This window comes from Lampetra planeri, chromosome 38 (genome assembly GCF_965212315.1).
Source record: "Lampetra planeri chromosome 38, kcLamPlan1.2.h2, whole genome shotgun sequence".
Taxonomy (NCBI): Eukaryota; Metazoa; Chordata; class Hyperoartia; order Petromyzontiformes; family Petromyzontidae; genus Lampetra; species Lampetra planeri.
In genome coordinates this window covers 7171499-7191007 of record NC_136144.1, presented here as the reverse complement: position 1 = coordinate 7191007, position 19509 = coordinate 7171499, and the positions used below count along the sequence as shown (strand labels likewise).

Below are 19509 nucleotides of genomic sequence, written 5' to 3'. Positions count from 1 at the left end.
TACAATTCTTACTTTCACCACGGGAACAGCGCTGACAAGCAGCGATAGTTAAACATAAAAAAAAACATAAAAAACTGTACTATAGTTTAATCGAGAAGTCGGAAATATACCTCGGGACAAATTTGCATTAAACATGCCATACACCACAACGCTTATGCCAGTGTCGAACGCCCGCTGGCAGAAGGTCACGGGACAGACCCGGCAGGTGCCACAGGTCGACTGACTGAGATGACCCGGCTGATGCACCACCTGTGCCCCCTTCTGTACGATAAACAAAGACAAAGATCCCCCGTATAGCCTTAACAGTCTGTTGTGGCAAGTATTGTTAGTGAGCAGCTATGAAGGCCGGCACGGCACACGAGGGGGTGGGTGGCCAGCACCACGCCCGACCGCCTTTGTCTCCCCAGTGAAGATGTTTTACACACCGCACTAGGTACTCATTTGAGGCTGAGTCGACCTAGGGGAGGTCCGGGATAGGTTCAGATAATCGTCACCGGCGTTGGCCGTGAGCGGGAATCGAACTCGAGTCGCCGGGTTCGTAGCGCAGCGTCGCGCTGACCGCTACACCACCGCTCCCCACTATAAACAGCAAAGACAAAGGTTCCCCCCGTATAGCCTTAACACAGGCTGCCGGGGCAAGTGCTGTTAGCGAGCGGCACCTATGAACAGCGCACGGGCGCGCGCACACACGCACTTTGGGAAACCCCCTTTGGTTTTTTCGGTAAAGTCACGCGGGTATAAAATAAAATAAATCCCCTCTCGTCTGTAAGCGATATCGCACGTGCTTGGAGTCACGTGCACTCCTTGAAGTGACTTAGGTCACCCATAGAAATCCCTCCCCTTCGACTCTGGGCAGGTAAAGGGAGCGACAAGGGACGCGTCGAGTTGACGGAGGAGCAAGCGCGCCATGAAGCCATTGCTGCTGTTCTCCCTCGCCTCGATTGTCATCGCCTCCTCGTTGACGTCGTTCTGCGAAGGCTCGCTCAGCCAGGGTGAGGCGATCATCCACGGCGTCGTGTGTAGCCGCCACTCGCGTCGCGACCATCACAGTAGTCGGTGTGATCGCTTCCGCAACATCACAACCCACACGGTTTACCCCGTATTCTTGTACAGGGAAATTGAGGTTTCAGGTCCATACGGCGTACAGACGTTTTCATACTGGCAACATATTTGTTTGTCTATTTGTGTGTGTTTCTCCCTTGTGATGGGACTTTGTGGGATGAACGTTGAGATTTGTAAGAGGGCACGGGGTGGCCAATAAGGTGTGAATTGACCTGTAATAAGTGAGGGCACTGATAATGGGTTGACAGGTAATCACACAACACATCACAACCATCACGCAGTATTCAGTGGAATCACACCGCACACCACAACAGAGTTTTTGCTGTGGCTCTGTGGTTCATGTTTCAGTGACACATTTACGGCTGACAGACTATGGATAGAATCACGGCCAGAATTAAAATGTACGATAAATCAATGGTTAAGGCAAATAGCCAGTACTGCGTGATAGGGTTTGACTTGAAGTTGAGGCCACGCTTAACGTGAAGGGTTTGGGCTCTGGCTCCTGTTGTGGGATTCTGTTTGGCTTTGTTCCTGAGCACTGTTGAATTAAACGTCAGCTTCAATCGCTAACTTCGCGACTCCAATTTCCTCCAAATAGTTTTCACACACATATATATCTGCGCTCTGAGTCATTTGCTACGCTCTCTGGCGCGCTTTGAGAAGTCTAAGTTGTTGTTTTTGACGCATTCACAGCCATGCGGAGCCTGTGTCCGTATCTGAACGTCCCCCTGTCTCCCCCTGTGCCTCCAATCTTCTATGTTGCCAGCATAGCCCCACTGCATTATACATTCGTAGTTCAATTTACAAACGTACGTACACAGTGGCTATGAACCTAAGTGCTGTTGTACTGCGTTGCCTGTGTGCTTGTCGGTGTGAGTGGGGAGCGGTAGTGTCGCAGTTGGCGCGCTGCGCTACGAACCCGGCGACCCGAGTTCGATTCCAGTTCACGGCCAACACCAGTGATAGCGATTGTCTGAACCGGTCTGGGCCTCCACTAGGTCGACTCAGTCTTAAACGAGTACCTGGTGCGGTAAAAAAAACGTCGCCACTATGGAGACAAAGGCGGCCGGGCGTGGAGTTGGCCACCCGCCCTCCTGTGCTGTGCCGGCCTTCATAGGTGCTCGCTAACAGCACTTGCTCCAACAGTCTGTTCAGGCTATACGGGGGATCTCTATGTGTTTTTGTCTTTGTGTGGTTATTCACGAGCCCTATGGTTTCGGTTCCGCCTATCAGTTTGAATCGGGGACTTTCCATGCCTCGCCCATACAGCGTGATCCATTTATAGATACCTCAATATCTTGGGGGTGGTAAAAATCTCAAGAGAAACCCGACATTCTAACACAAAGCATTTACACGTCTCGCGCCAATCTCAATAAACTTCTTAAATCTTAAAGCAATATGTTGATATGATTTGTCTAACATAGCTGGTGTGGTTTGCTTGATTCAAGGGGGAGCTATGGGTTGTGTAAAATAAAACTTTTTATTTGTATAAAATATAACTTTTAATTTGTATGTGAAAATACGGTTATATGAAGGAGACATTAATTCTGTTATGATGGGTTTTGCTATTTTGTATTGTTGCATATATTCCCAACAACGACGCTCGTGATTATGGATACGTGATATATGATATAAAGTTTGCATTCACCTACGGGCCATATCTTGCCAATAACATCTCGTAATTTACCAGCATTGATTCAAGCAAGCCTGACTGTTGATGAGAAGCCGTATGTCGGATCCAGTGGAACGTTTGCTTGTCCTGACTCAATGCTGCTGAAATGATGCATTCCCAGAAGGCCGTGGCCCTCATGGGTTGTGTAAAAAAGTATAAAGGAGTCTGCTTATCCAATCATTAGAATTAAGTTGGAAATCTATAAATGGGTCTCTGTATTACAGGCACGTGAAGATTATCATGGGCAGCAGAGTTCAGTGTAGAAACATGCAAATCTTGGACCGTACTTCCATGCTGCTACTTTTGTGCTTCATACTGTCACCAACTCGCAATGACCAACGTGGTGATGTATGGTCAAATAACCACCACAGTTAACACGATGACAAAAAGGGCTCTCTGTATGTAAATGGTTCCCCATCCTTCCTCCCCTATTCCCCCACCACACCACAGCTTTATTAATCGTCATGATATGCGGGTCAAACGCAATTATCTTCTCGTTTTAAACGTTGTGTAATGCCTCGTTCGTGTTGTCTTATTCTGCCACGTTTGTTATTGTCCATCTGGTTTATTCTGACTGTCTTATTTGTACGATCTCTTCTTGTTTTGATTCAGCATCTATTTTGTAATCTCAATTTAGTTTTATTGTCTGCATGAAACTAAATTGTACTGTTTCTCCCATTTGTATTGTTTCTCCCATTTGTATTGTTTCTCCTATTTATATTGTTTCTTCCATTTGTATTGTTTCTCTCATTTCTATTGTTTCTCGCATTTGTATGATTTCTCCCATTTGTATTGTTTCTCCTATTTCTATTGTTTCTTCCATTTGTTTTATTTATCCTATTTCTATTGTTTCTTCCATTTGTATTGTTTCTCCCATTTGTGTTGTTTCTACCATTTGCATTGTCCACCTGTCGTATTCCCTGTTGCACATTGATGTCGTGCGTATTGTCTCTCTCCTGTGTCGGGTATCATTTGTATCGTCGACCACTTTCGCTGTGTCTTATTTGGACGACAGTAACACCCAGATATGCGTCTCCCCCCTTTCGCAAATACGTCGTCAGATTTGCGTCGTTATCCGTCGCCTTTCGGCCTTCACCTCCATCACCGTACCCTGTGAATCGCTTCGATTTACATCGTTTCAAAGTTCATCATCGCACATTTCAGGAACGCATCCCCAACTCAAGCCGGGTATTACTGTGTAATATTTTAATCAGTCCTTACAGGTATTGTGCAATGGATTGGTTCCCCTTTACATAACTCATTTATACGAATACACAACGCCAACTCTCATACATTGCCTCAGAGTCAACAGAATGCAGGACGTTATGGTGTCGCAACGTACAGCAGCCATGCATGATTATTGCAGGGTCCATTTGAATTAAGGGACGCTTCAATTCATATCAGGCCTCTAAGAGAGTCTCTAGGTTTGGGATATTAGAGGGAGCGGGCCCACGATTACGTGAAACTGAGAGCATCCATTTGTAGCAACGCTCGATTTCCTCTTTTGTTATGCCTATGACTGAGTGCATGTCCATTTTAGACTCTTCTGGGTGTGTGTGTGTGGTCGTGCCTATATGGTAACTTGGTTCTCCCTTACAGGACATACCTTTATATGTCCAGCCAATTGGTACATTTAGGGTTTAATAGTTTTCCTAATTTGACCCAATTTAATGTAACACTTTACAATTATGCATGTATGTACGCTGAACTGTTTTCACACCGTATGTGGCTAATTGTGCTAATCGGAGGTGCGACTGAGAACATATGTTATTCTACATGCTCGATCACTGTGACTAGTCTGTGAGTATACTGTAACTGAAGTTTTGTCTGCAATATTAGATGTAAATAATTGTTCCTGTACAGCATCTAGACATGCTTATAGTATTAAGAAGCTAGATGAATCCGAATGATTACATTCTAACTTAACAGGTAGGTTTTAGCGCCAATATTATAATTTGTAATTAATATTTGGGTTAGGCCACTCGTCATGATCTAGCCAAATTGAAGTTGTATTACCTCCACCACTTAACATAGCCAAACACAATTCAATTGTTAAATGTACAAGCATATACCACACACATTATTATTCTTTCAGTTCACCGGTAAGTTGAAGAACAATTATCGCAAACAAAAATAGCAATCAGAGAACAACATTTCGCTTGAAACTGCGCCAATCATCTTCAGGACAGAAGCCACGAAGTCAGAATAGATGTCAGTATCGTGTGAAATCATAAATCACGACTCATATCACAACCACAGTAACAACTATTCTGACTAAACTAGATCTCTACCATTACAAATCTATGTAATATTTCATTCTAATTTATCTGAGCCAATATAACTTTGAATAATTTGCCACGATAAATTAGAATAAAGTTGGTTTAACCCAAATATTAATTGGGCACCGTGGTGGCGAGATGTTAACGACTTTGCCTGGTATACAGGAGGTCGTGGGTTCGATCCCAACCCTGACGCCTGCTGCATATTTGGAATTTGCATGTTCTCCCCGTGGTCACGTGAATTATTTTCCAGATACCTCCACATTTATAATCAACGTGCGTTTAGATCATTTATCTGCTATAAATTTCCACATGGTAAGTCACTTCATTAAGCTATCATTTGTGGCCAAGTCGTTTCTGAAAAAGGGCTATATAGGGCAGTGGGCCTCAGCTGGTAAAACAAAAAATAGTTTAAAGTTTAATTCTAAATGAAATCGTGTGGCTGGCAGGGCTGGCCTACTGGCGCATCCGTCACCGCATGCACGAGCTGCGACGCAGGCAGCAGCATGCGGAGCTGTGGTGGTCCGACCCTTCCTTGCAGGGGCCGGCCAGCAGCAGATTCATGAGCTTCCTGAGGAACGTAGAGCTAAAGCAGCCGCTCGACCACCTCGACCCGGCCTGCAACAAAACCTTCAAACAGGTGCTGCCTCCGCGCTCATTGCACATAAAGCGCTCGCCACATATGAACCGCAATGCCTTGCGTGATCTCATCAAGGAGCATAAACCATCACGCGAACTCTGGTCATCGTCGGAGCGGCAGAGTTTGGTTGGCTAACCATGGTGGCGGTGTGTGTTGGCTGCAGCGTGTCTGGGTGAACTCGCTGTTTTGGAAGCGGCCTCATGGCCCCGTCTTCCTCTACATCGGTGGGGAATCGGGCCTCAACTCTAACGACGTGTTTGTGGGTAAGGCAGCTCCTTTCTGACTTAACGGCGCAATAAATCAATATTTGTACGTGTAAACAAATGATCTGGTGTTGATGCTGCTGCTGAGTTGGCAGTGGTGCACAAGCATGATTTACGACAACAAAAAATAAACACATTCGTCAATAACAACACTCAAACGGCGATGTATTAGGAGTGGCCTTTTTTCATGCCACATTTTCAATTGAAAAGGGCCATACCCAAAAAAAGCCGTTATCCGAAATGTAAAAAAAACATTTTTGCCAAAAGTGAATATTCTAATTGTTATTTATTTATTATGAATTGTGCCTTTAATGATAGGATCGCTTCAAAGTGCTTTACATAAAAATAAAATAAATAAAATAATGTATTTAGTTGCATCAGAAATCCCTGATAAACGGCACGGAGTACCGGCCTCACAAATGGCAAATTTGTGATGGCCTGGAGGAGATTATCGCTGTTGGGCCACGTCACTCAGATGGACCGTAAGAGATGGTGATGACTTGCGGAGACCTTCGGCCAGTGGTGAATAGATGAGGTCAATGATGATAAAATAAATGGGATGCATAAAATTTGCTGCACCGCCCTCTGCTGCCCACCACATAGCCTCTATCTTAACCCAGCCATAGATGAGTACCTGGTGTGGTGTTATGGGGGGAGACAAAGACGGCCAATAGTGTATCGTGCCGGCATTAATAGGCGATCGCTAACAGCGCTTGATTCCACGGTGTGTGAAGGCGAACAGGGATTTTTTTTTGTCTTGGCTGTTGTGTACACTTTTGCGCGTTCCCCCATACTCTGTGCGCAGGCCAGCACGTTCGGCTGGCGCAGAGCCATGGAGCTCTTCTGGTCGCCGCTGAGCACCGATTCTACGGCAAAAGCGTCAATGAAGAGGGGCTGTCGGACAAGAACCTGCGATACCTGACCATCAGCCAGGCGTGAGTCTCTCGCCAAGCACAGGAGTAGCACCATGAGTGCTTTGTACTTTGTCCCTGGTGCAAGGAATGAAATGAAGTTAACTCACTGTGGTCTTATCACTGTGTAGGAAGTTTGAATGCCGGTATCCCAGTATGTGGTGAATCTGAGTGTCCCCGGCATACTGGGGTTCCGTGAATCTGAATGCCAGTCACGCATGCGCATTTCGTGCGTGCGTGTTTCCAATGATGTGGGTCAAGGGGTGGGTTATTTTTTTGGGAAGGAGGGAATTTATTCACTGGATGAGCAGTCAACAATTTTATTCAAAGGAACATAGTACCCTATAGCAAGAGTGGCCATCACAGTACCCAGCATGCAGAGTACCCAGAAAGACAACCAGGGGCACAACACTCAAAATGTCCACGCGGCCGGGTGCGCAAACTCATGCGCTCAGATGCTATCCTGTGGCCACCCCACAGCACCAACCCAGTGGGTTTGAGAGTGTTTCACAAATCTACGTGATCCGCCAAACCTTGCCTCCAAAACAGTGGATTCAGGGGTGTTGTGCCGCCACCGCCACCGCGGCCGGCTGGCGCGTGTCCCCTGCGCAGGCTGGCGGATCTGGTGCGTGTGCACCGCTACGTGAGCGACGAGTTTGGCCTCAAGCAGGGCCACGCCTGGGTGTCGTTCGGAGGCTCCTACCCTGGCTCCCTCTCCGCCTGGTTCCGCCTCAAGGTGCGACACCGTACATCTTGTTTTATTATTTGTAATATTTATAAATGTATTTGTGTATGTTGAACTTCTTTCGCGTCGTACGGAGCCAACCACGCTCATCGGAGGTGCGGGGGGGAAGGAGGACAAAATGAGTACACTCGAAGCAGATTGTGGCTCGGCTCAGGTTCTGCAGTGGAAAAAAAAACTGCCCTGGCGACCCCCGGAGCCGCGCCGGCCTGGCTCGGTTGTGCAGTGGAAAAGAGGTACTCGAGGGCTACGTGGAGAAATCTTTGCTGAAGAGCGTTGTTGCCTTCTGTGTCTGCAGCATCCCGAGCTGATCCACACTGCCGTTGCCTCGTCGGCGCCAGTTCAAGCTCAGTTGGACTATGCGGGGTATGATGAGGTGAGGCTCGCAGGCTCCCATGGCAGACACGATCAACAGTACCGCGGGGTGAAGCTAAAGGTGCAGGCGGGCAATCGCTCGCTCCCGCGCACTGCTGGCGGAAAGGCCTCTGCTGGAGGGAGTCTCAAGAGAGCCCCTCTAGAGGGTACGTGGCCTCCTCTTCCACGCTGGCCAGACTTATTGGAGAAGGTTGGAAATACCAGCACGCTACCCGATCACACTTCAGCTGCTAATCGACTCAAGATGGTGAACCCATTTATATATGCCGAGTGGACAGAAGTGTGTGGATTTAGAAAACTTGCACCATTGTTTGAATGGTCGTTGCTGGGAGATGGAATTAAACTGGCAGGAAATGCAGTATGCTACTTCATCACTGCAGCACCCCTTCACTCACAGTGTTACTGTTGGCGTTGATGAACATTTATGAGAATGGACAATATGGCGATGGTGGTGCATGTGTAATGTAGTAACTCGGCGGGAGACGACTTCACGGGTAACACACTCTTTATTTTATCAAACTTGGTTACAGGTGACTAACACCTACTTTGTATCTCGGGTGACAAACACCCACTTAGCTACTTGGCGACTAACGCCCACTGAGCTACTCGGATGACCAACATCCACTTAGTACTCGGGTGACAAACACCCACTTAGCTACTTGGCGACTAACGCCCACTGAGCTACTCGGATGACCAACATCCACTTAGCCACTCGGCGACTAACGCCACTGGGCTACTCGGATGACCAACATCCACTTAGTACTCGGGTGACAAACACCCACTTAGCTACTTGGCGACTAACGCCCACTGAGCTACTCGGATGACCAACATCCACTTAGCTACTCGGCGACTAACGCCACTGAGCTACTCGGATGACTAACATCCACTTAGCTACTCGGCGACTAACGCCACTGAGCTACTCGGATGACTAACATCCACTTAGCTACTCGGCGACTAACGCCACTGAGCTACTCGGATGACCAACATCCACTTAGCGACTAAGTCTTCAGCTCCGTCTTCGGGTCTTCAACTGGGTAACTCTCCCCGAGTGCTCTCGCGCGTCCCCCTTTATACCCCACCTGCGGACGTCGCTGCGAGCACCCACTTATTCGACCAATCGCCGGGCGCTGGCTACGATCCTCTTTTCCCACATCTCATCGTGCCTCACCACTCACTCCGCGCCCCCCCGTCATCTGTCACTCCCGGCGCGCGCGTCCACACCACGCCCACAACGCGTGCCCAACCCCGCACCCCGCGCCGCCCCGTGATCCATCACTGTCACAGTCGGCGCACGTCAATACCACCACTACACATGCTTGTAATCCAGCACTGCGGGGGCGAGGGTTAATGGATTGGACACACGTTACGAAACTCTCTTCCCGTCGGCAACGAGGTGCCATACCCTGGCTCGCCAGGAGAGGGCAGTGTGTTTCCTCCTCGCTCAGGGTGCTCCTCTATAGAGGACCGCAGAGCTTGGGCAATTGTTGGTGCCGGCTCATCGCCTGGCCGCATTACAGCTTGTCTGATACCTGGCACCTCTTAATTTCTCGCTCTACGAGAGTGAACGAATACTGTGTGCAAAAAAATATTTTAAGTAATATCATGAATGCATTTTACTTTGTGGTTTTCCCCTCACCCTCAGGTTGTCGGGCAAAGTCTGCGGAATTCAATGGTCGGAGGATCTGACGAGGTAACACACACTCCTATCTTCTCCTGGGGGTGGTGGGGTGGGGGGGGTACTTGGTAATCTCAGGAACCTTGGGAACTGGTGCTGGTTTTCTGTTAACATTAGAGACCAGACCTGAGCCGTGCCACTATAGTATTAACCAGGGCGGTCATGATGCTTGAACCGCGAACCCCTGCAGCAAGTGAGAAACTGCGCTTCTTCTCGGCCGCGTCACTGCTCGACAGTGTGTGAGCAGCATGCGGGAGGGCTTTGAGCATCTGGATAAGCTCCTGGAGCAACGCAAATACGAGGAAGTTCAGAACGACTTCGAGGCCTGCGGGAGCCTCCAGAAGGCCCGGGACCGTGCGACGTTCGTGGGCACCCTGGCGAGCGTGGTGATGGTGGCCGTGCAGTATGACGAGCTGGAATCCAAGCACAACATCGCGGAAGTGTGCGACAAGATGACAGACCGGACCGTGGGCGAGCCGTACCAGCGCCTTGCCCACCTTGCCAAGGTGCCACGTCGCATGGAGTTCACGCATTGATTCCTCCACCCATGTTGAGGACTCGGGTCCACCAGACTGACTGTTTCGTCTCATCCGCACTGTTATTCAACCACCACCGTCACACTGCAGGTCACAACAAGACTCCCATCCACTCAACCACACACTCACCCACTCACTCACACATTCATCCACTCACCACACTGCAGGTCATAACAATACCCCCACTCACTCAACCACACACTCACTCACTCACTCACCTGTTCACTCATCTACTCACTCACCACACTGCAGGTCACAACAACACACCCGCTCGCTCAACCACCCACTCACTCACCCACTCACTCATCCACTCATTATCCACACTGCAGGTCACAACAACACACTTGCTCACTCATCCACTCACTCGCCACACTGCAGGTCACAAGTCTTCTCATCTGCTGCTTTCCTCGCACTGCACCACTTTGTAAGTTCCTTCCCATCAAATTGTCTGCGCTCATGGCTATGCGTGCATATAATCCGGCACTTTGGATGTGAGGGTTGGTGGATCAAACACATTGGCGTGTTTTGTTTAAGTGACAAACCTTACTAATTGGCTGTGTCGGGTGGTGGCGGGTTTAATGACACATTTATATTTACGTGATCTAACGCAAAAAAAACCTGTTTTATGGATAATATTGGTCGCGAATGCCTACTTCGTGTTAAACTGACATTCGTGAAATTCCACGCGCCCACCTGTATGTGTTGAGGTCACGATCTCTTGGCTTGCCAGTGTATGATGGCAGGATAGCAAGTGGGTTAATTTACATCTACTCAGGGATGACCAGTTGACTCCGTCGCACGCGTGTGTTTTCTCCGGGTACTCCGGTGTGTCCTCCCACGTGAATAAACACTCATTAACGGAGCTGACCAAACATCCCAAGTAGAGGACCGCAGAGCTCGGGCAATCGTCTGCACCGGCTTTTCGCTGCCGCCTCGCTTCGTAGTTTCCCGCACCTCTGAACCATTCCGTCTCTCCGAGAGTGGACGAAAAACTGCGCACGTTACAAATTCAACAATCATCCTAAAACGTATTATTACACGCGTGGCTGCGCACGGCGGTATATGCTCGTCATCGCTCTCATGTCCCCTCTGCTGTGCCGCCGACGCTTTAGACGCACCTTCTGGACGACACCAAGACGTGCGTGCAAAGCTCGTACGACGAGTATCTGTTCGCGCTGCAGAACGAGGCCGCTGATCCTGAGCTCTCCGAAATGCGTCAGTGGTTCTTCCAGAAGTGCAGCGAGATCGGAGTGTGTGAGTACCCGCGATTGGTCGCTCGCACCACTGCCAGTTGAAGGGCCTCCTCTAGAGGCACTCTACACAGCGCACATCGAGAGTACTTTAGTCTACTCTGCCACGCTGGTCAGACATCTTGGAAAGAGATGGGAGCACCTACGACTTACTCTTTGTTTTTTTTCGGTAAAGTCACGAAAGTGAAAACAAAATAAAATAAATATATATTTTGTTTTCACCTACGTGACTTTTCCGAAAAATCCCTTGCAGTCACGAAAACTTCAAATCTAGAATTCACCCATGAATTATCCCATAACACTTAATCTGACATTCGACTGAACTGCGGTGTATCCATTTACACTGCTGGATGGACAAAGGTTGGTAAGAATGTATGAAACTTGCACCATTGGTAATTATAGGTGCTCTCTAACCGCACTTGCCGCTACAGTCATAGTAAGGCTATCGGGCATCTGGACATCGTGCCGGTCATACGACCCCACATTATGCCATGCTGACCTTCCTAAACAGGTGACAAAATAAATGACCAACATTGCATATCTATCCCTTTACGTGAAGAAAATGTTTAATTTTTTGACGCATATCATCAATCAGAGGATATTGTCTGATTATGTATTTTGTTACTCATTCTTTACAACTATGCGAATGTATATCATGTAATAATCCTTAATAAGTGCTTTCTAACAGCACTTGCCTGTACAGTCGATAAGGCTATCTGGGGAATCTTTGTGTTTGTGTGGGGAGAGCGGAAGTGTAGCGGTTAGTGCACTGCGATCGGAAACCAGTAACAGCAGTGAAAATTTTAACCAGTCCTGGGCCATCCCTAGATCGACTCAGCCTCAAAATGAGTACCTGGTGTTGTGTGTAATTATATTACCAACACTGTGGAGAGAAAGGCAGCCAGACATGGTTTGCTAGCCACACCACCGCTTAGTGTGCCGTGCGCCGTGCCAGCGTCCATAGGTGGTTCGCTAACAGCACTTGCTCCAGCGTCGCGGTGGCAAGATGTTAACTACCTCGCCTGGTATACAGGAGGTCGTGGGTTCGATCCTGATCCTGACCTTGACTCCTGTATATTGCATGTTCTCCCCGTGGTCACGTGGATTTTTCTCCGGTTCCTCCAGTTATTACCTCCACATTGAGAATCAACGTGCATTTAGAGTATTTGGTTGCTATAAATTTCCACGTGATAAGTCACTTCGTTGAGCTGTCATTTATGGCCAAGTCGTTTCTGAAAAAGAGCTATATAAGTCAGTGGGCCTCACCTGGTAAAATCAAAATAGTTTATAGTTTAATTATGAATGAAATTGTGGAGCTGGCAGGGCTGTCCTACTGGCACATACATCACCGCGTGCACAAGCGATGACGCAAGCAGCATGCAGAGCTGTGGTGGTCCGAACCCCTCCCTGCAGTGATAAGCCACTTCAGTGGGCTATCATTTGTGGCCAGATCGCTTCTGAAAAAGAGCTATACAGTGCCCGATCAAATAAAAATAGTGTAGTGTAATCTTGATTTGAAGCTTTCGTGACTGCAGGAATCCTTACTCTTTGGTTCTTTCGGTAAAGTCACGTAGGTAGAAAAATAATTAGATCACAACACAAGCAATCGTCATCAGGTGGGACAACCACAGCAACTAAAAAACTGCTGAAGTAGGAGAGATCTGCCGTGGCACGAGGTTATATAGGTCTCGGCAGTAGGGGGGGGGGAGAGAGGGGGCGGGGCAGAAAGTGGACCTCGCGGAAGCATTTGAGAGAATTGGCTGCAGGGGGGGGAGAGAAGGGGGGGGGAGAGAAGGGGGGGAGGAGGTGGAGGAGGGTTCAGAAAGTGGACCCCGCAGCAGCACCCGGGTCACTGGAGTAAAGTGGACCACCGCGGCAGCACTAGAGAGATCGGCTGCAGTGGGGGAGAGATTGCCTGCAGGGGAGGAGAGTGTAGTGTAATGTGTAGCAGCCTGTTAAGACTATATGGCGGGGAACCTTTGTCTCTGTGTGCGCATCCAGTCCAGTCGTGCTACCCGGAGCGGGGCTGCCCGTTCTCGCGTCTGCTCACGCTGGAGGCCGACGTGGACGTGTGCGTGCGCGTCTTCGGCCTGTCGCTCCAGGACGTCTCCCGTGGCGTCGACAGCACGAACCGCGTGTACGGAGCCAACCGCCCCAACGGCACCAGAGTCATCTTCGTGAACGGTGACTCTCTCTCGGCTTTGTCGTAGCGCCGTTTCCACCGACGCCTCCGAGCCGAGCCGTCCCCGGAGGCCTTCGTAGGTTGCTGGTGTGTTTTTTTTCCCACACCGGATGTGCTTTGTGCTCCAAAGCCAATGCGGTCAAATTTGATTTTTTTTTTTCAGCCCAACTGTTTTTTGGAAGAGGATTAATCTCATGTTATCAAACAGGCTGGGGACTGACCTCTTTGAAGGAGTATGAACTCAGAACTGATTTTTGTATTCAGTTTGTTGGCCTTCCCCCGCACCTCTGATTACCACGGCTGGCTTTGTATGGTGCGGAAGAAGTTCAACATACATACAACGAACATATAAAGTAGTGCTGCGGAAACGTGCCAGACAGAGCAGCAAATAAATAGCCTTTGTGCGATCACCCTTCATCTCTCGGTTACGATGAATGGAATACTACATGTCGTCAAAACCTAAAAAAGATATATATTTAGCGTTCCCCAACATACTTATGCCTTCCTTCCACTGTACAATGAACCCGCACCGGGGCCATGCTGAGCCAGCCCCTGGCATGGCTCACATTTGTTTTTTCCACTGCAGAAGCCGAGCCACGCCGCTGATGCCATACGCAAATAAACCGCGTCAGTGTTGTCGATTAACGCCACATACAATGAACGCAGCATTAGCTCAACCGAAGGCCTTGCTTGACCCCGACTCTAATATATTCTGAGGCCCAGAGTTTCATGGCTTAGTTCTGGCTCGGCTCGGCAAATAGCTGGTGGAAAACCATCCTTTACGGTGAGAATTCCCATCCTGGCTTGGCTCGGATGTGCCAGTGGACAACGGGGTATTGACCTCCGCCACCACATATGGCAATGCCCCACACCCACCCCCCCTCATAGCATCATGACTATGGTTACATAGCAAAGTCTCGAATCACCAGGGTGCATTGTAGAAGTGATGCCGATTATGACGAAAATGGTGTCGGTGGTGGATGATGATGATGATGTTCGATTGTTTATGGGCAGTTAAAATGCCCCTAAATGAATTGTGTAATGACTTTAACTTTTATTTTCTGATTCCTAACAGTTGGCCCAACTTTTTTGACGTCCACGCAGATGCTCCTGGTGTGTCTGTTGTTGGCAATTTATGTTTGCTGGTGATTATAATGCGCACCTCAGGGTATATTAACACATGTTATTTGCAAGTTGAGCAGTATTCAATTTTTATTTTGTAAAAAAAAACGTTGGAGAACAGATGGTTTCCACTTGGGAATATAATTAAAGTCTGCTACTGACAGGAAGAGATGTTGACTCGGTGTAATGATTAACGCACTGGAGTTGTGGCGATGGTTAGAAATGATGATCGCGATGTTTGACAATGATGTTGGTGAAGTTGGTGATGGTGGTGATCATGATGGTTGTGTTTATGACGACGGTGGTGGCAATGGCGACGACGATGATGGTGGTGCTGACGATGGTTGTGACGATGCGGTGTTGACGACAACGACGATGCGGCCTCCAGGTGACATCGATCCGTGGCACAAGCTGAGCGTGCTCAAGTCGCTGTCTCCGTTGCTCCCCGCGATCGTCATCAACGGCACGTCCCACTGCGCCGACATGGAGACGCCCAAGATGAATGACATCTACGCGCTACGTCACGCCAGACAGGTGTGCATGCCACCCAGGTGTAGACGCAACACCCAGGTGTATGCATCACACAGTTGTGTACATCTCACAGTTGTGTACATCACACACAGGTATACACATATCACACAGTTGTATACATATAACACGGGTACACACGTAATACAGCTACACCACAGATATTCCCTACATCTCAAAATTATACTATCCTACACGTGAACTCTGTATGTCTGTTACGAGGTATTTAGGTAATCGAGCTATTCAGTACCCATGACAACGGACTCCCAGACTGGTTGCCATTGGGGTTTTTAGACCGTGGATTGTTGAGGAAGAGTCTTTTATTGAGGACTGCATACTATAGACTGACAGATTTGTCTCTGACAGTGGGGGTCTCTCTGGACCACTGGTTCTTAACCTTTACTGCAGCCTTGCACCCCTGTGGTTCTCAATCGGTTAAACCTGTATAATATTAATACATACATAGGTTTCATGAAAAAAAAGTAGTTGTACTTGCATGCCCGTGTTTTCAGTTTTTCAGTTTAATTTATTTGGTATAGCCCTGTGAGCCATTCGGCTCTTGAATTGGGTGCAACCGCAACAAACAAAAAACAAAAACATGAACAAGAAAACATCTTAAAGTGACTATGTGACTGAGTGCAAACAGAAAATTCAAGAAAAGACAGCAAAATATTGCAGAAAAAGCACCGTACACCAACGCTGTGTGTAAAAATCCCAGTGAGATGCAAGTCAAACAACAACAACCACAAGACAACTTAGATTAAGGCCATCAGTCTTACTCCGTACTCCAGCAAACAAACATGGCCAAACCAAAAAACTTTTCGAAGTCACCAAAATATAGCCATAAAAGCAATGTAACAGTGATCATAGGAACTGTGACCGAATTTTCACAATAAACGACATTAACAACATGTACCACCAAACCCTGCAGCCATAGCTGGCTGCATGAGTGTTTAATTTGTGTTTCTAATGATTTACGTTCGAAAAATATCTGCCCATGTCTACGCACCCCCAGATATGGCATCCCGCACAGCCAAAGGGTGCGTGCACCCCAGGTTAAGATCCAGTGCTCTAGATTTTCGACTAATAGACTGGCCTCTGGTGGCATATGTAGGCAGTAGATTGACAGACTAGTTTCTGGTGAGTAGGCAAGTATTTATTATGCCAGTTAGTTAATATTTAATGACCCTATTAAAAGATGACATGTCTCTGGTGTGTGTTCTGGATTGTCACTACGGTGCCATAATGACGTGCCTTGATCGTGTCCTCCCCCCCCCCCCCCCCCCGACTGTCCACGTGTGCAGGAGATCGAGAAGCAGATCGTCCAGTGGCTGCAGTGACGTCAGGGATGAGGGACTCCACTCGACAGCGTGGGAAATGGTGCATCGGCGAATAAACAACACACTCACCCGACACCCATCCCATTCAACACTCAACCCAACATCCATCCCATTCAACACTAAACCTGACCCTCATCCCACTCAACACTCAAACTGACCCTCATCCCACTCAACACTCAACCTGACACTAATCCCATTCAACACTCAACCTGACACCCATCCCATTCAACGCTCAACCTGACACTAATCCCATTCAACACTCAACCTGACACTTATTTCATTCAACAGTCAACCTGACACTAATCCCATTCAACACTCAACCTGACACCCATCCCATTCAACACTCAATCCGACACCTATCCCATTCAACACTCAACCTGACACTAATCCCATTCAACACTCAACCTGACACTTATTTCATTCAACAGTCAACCTGACACTCATCCCATTCAACACACAACCTGACACTCATCCCATTCAACACTCAACCTGACACTCATCCCATTCAACACTAAACCTGACACTAATCCCATTCAACACTCAACCTGGCACTCATCCCACTCAACTCTCAACCTGACACTCATCCCATTCAACACTCAACCTGACACTCATCCCATTCAACACTCAACACGACACCCATCCCATTTAACACTCAAACTGACCCTCATCCCACTCAACACTCAACCTGACACCCATCCCACTCAACACTCAACCTGACACTCATCCCATTCAACACTCAACCTGACCCTCATCCCATTCAACACTCAACCTGACCCTCATCCCATTCAACACTCAACCTGACCCTCATCCCATTCAACACTCAACCTGACCCTCATCCCATTCAACACTCAACCTGACCCTCATCCCATTCAACACTCAACCTGACCCTCATCCCATTCAACACTCAACCTGACACCCATCCCATTCAACACTCAAACTGACCCTCATCCCATTCAACACTCAACCCGACCCTCATCCCATTCAACACTCAAACTGACCCTCATCCCATTCAACACTCAACCTGACACCCATCCCATTCAACACTAAACTTGACACCCATCCCATTCAACACTCAACCTGGCACTCAACCCACTCAACACTCAACCTGACACTTATTTCATTCAACAGTTAACCCAACATCCATCCCATTCAACACTTAACCAAAAACGCATCCCATTCAACAATGAGCTCAACACCTATACAATTAAATACTCATCCCATTCAATATGCAATCCGACATGCATCCCGTTAACTCTCAATCCATTCAACTCTAAAACCATTCAAAACTCAACCCGTTCAATGCATGAAATATATCCTATACTGTCCTTCGCGTAAACACTTGCACTTTGAGGGGGAGAGAGCGGATTTAAATAAATGATTGTATTATTTTCTGTTAACTTTTGGTATTATAGATGTGGGGCGGGGTGGGGGGGGAGACTGTGTATGGTGGGGGTGGGGTGGGGGTCAGTCACCTCTTCAGTGACTCCACAAGCCAGTGGAGCAGTAGGCCCAGCTCAGGACGAGGTGATAGTGATGTCTGCTGTGCGTGCTCTTCACAGCTCTGTGTCTGGTTGCTGTCTTCTTTTGCACACTCTTTTTTTAACTCTTTAAAATCTTCTGCAACGCTTTTTTTCACGAAGCGCTTTGAGATGCCCTTGGTGCAGGAATGCAAAGCCTGCACGTGATTTATCTTTACATTTTTAACGCTCCTGATTTTAATGCGATAATTGTGATTCGTGCGTGGCCATTTTTGACAACTTTTGAACAATATTTTTCCATGTCAACGTTTTCATTCCATTAGTGGAACTCGTTGCTGTTTACCAGGGTAAATCTCAAAGTTTTTACGAGACAATCAACACCGTCATCAGCCATGATCAATCCACTGCTGGATGAAGGTCTCTCCGAGTTTATATCGCGCACTGATTTATAACGACTCCTCGTGTGCTGTACATGTCGTATCAATATTGTGTGAGAGAGATGGCTCCGCATGTTGAAAGGTGGAGCCTTTAACGTTTCAATGCATGTGTGAGGAATGGTAGGAGACGCGCAGAGGGTTTTAAATCAAATAAAAGTTTTATCTTTTTCATTCTCCCCAGTTTTCTTTGTGGGGGGTGATGGGGGGGTATCTATCAAAGGATCTCGCTGTGTAATATTGTTTTCGTTGTTGTGAATTGTACGTAATGTTTTGTGCCGTTGCGTGACTTATTTGCATCTACGTATATAGCCTCTATATATCGCCCCTCCCGATTAGCACGGTTGGCTACGTACGGCGTGAAAGAAGTTCAACATACACATTGCTATTCTTGGTTCTTTCGGTAAAGTTGCTTGTGTTGCAATCGAAACGTCGTGAGAATTTTATTGTTTTATTTTTATTATTTTATTATTTCCCTTCTACGTGACCTTACCGAAAGAACCAAGAATATTAATCCCTGCAGTCACGAAAGCTTTAAATCGAAATTTATACACATCGTTGTTTACTGTGCACGATAGTCAACAATGATACCGGGAGTGGCAGCCGAGGAATGGAACAGAATGAGAATGTATTTAATGTATGCCGGAGGTATCCGATGAGCCATGAAGCTCCTTGTCACAGATGTCCAGTAGGAACGCCCCCTGCGAGTACGTCCGTCGAGGAAATGGAGCGATGAAATCGACGTGCGAGTGCTGGGTGCATTATTTCATCGCAGGATGACGAGAGGTGGCAGCTCCTGATGACGATCGCTTGTGTTGTGATTGAAACGTAATTTTTTTTTGTTATTTTGTGTTATTTTCTTTCAACCTATTTACGTGACTTTACCGAAAGACCCAAGTAAAAAGAGAGAGTTCACTTTAGTGGAGGCGCTTTTGTCAGCAGCAACGTGAGCCTACAATTTCAGGGCTGCACCCAGTGCCGTATTAAGCAAGTGCAGGGCCTGTAGCGTATGTAATAACG

The 19509-nt window shown here is 47.7% G+C and overlaps 1 protein-coding gene across 1 annotated transcript; it reads left to right on the top strand.

The window, feature by feature from the left end:
• Nucleotides 1-750: 750 nt before the first annotated feature.
• LOC144731251 (thymus-specific serine protease-like) lies at nucleotides 751-17814 on the top strand. The gene is made up of 12 exons (XM_078612278.1): nucleotides 751-992; nucleotides 5463-5653; nucleotides 5817-5916; nucleotides 6722-6851; nucleotides 7440-7563; nucleotides 7868-7945; nucleotides 9587-9634; nucleotides 9856-10125; nucleotides 11268-11409; nucleotides 13407-13589; nucleotides 15098-15243; nucleotides 16542-17814. Exons 1-12 carry the CDS (start codon nucleotides 908-910, stop codon nucleotides 16575-16577), a joined length of 1533 nt encoding a protein of 510 aa, XP_078468404.1. The 5' UTR covers nucleotides 751-907; the 3' UTR covers nucleotides 16578-17814.
• Nucleotides 17815-19509: the final 1695 nt, after the last annotated feature.

Bases quoted from the DNA above. Each gene is read 5' to 3' on its own strand.
- LOC144731251 (XM_078612278.1), top strand. From the start codon at position 908: ATGAAGCCATTGCTGCTGTTCTCCCTCGCCTCGATTGTCATCGCCTCC. The intron at 5,917-6,721 runs GTAAGGCAGCTC...CTCTGTGCGCAG, and splicing joins CTCTAACGACGTGTTTGTGG to GCCAGCACGTTCGGCTGGCG. The intron at 9,635-9,855 runs GTAACACACACT...ACTGCTCGACAG, and splicing joins TGGTCGGAGGATCTGACGAG to TGTGTGAGCAGCATGCGGGA.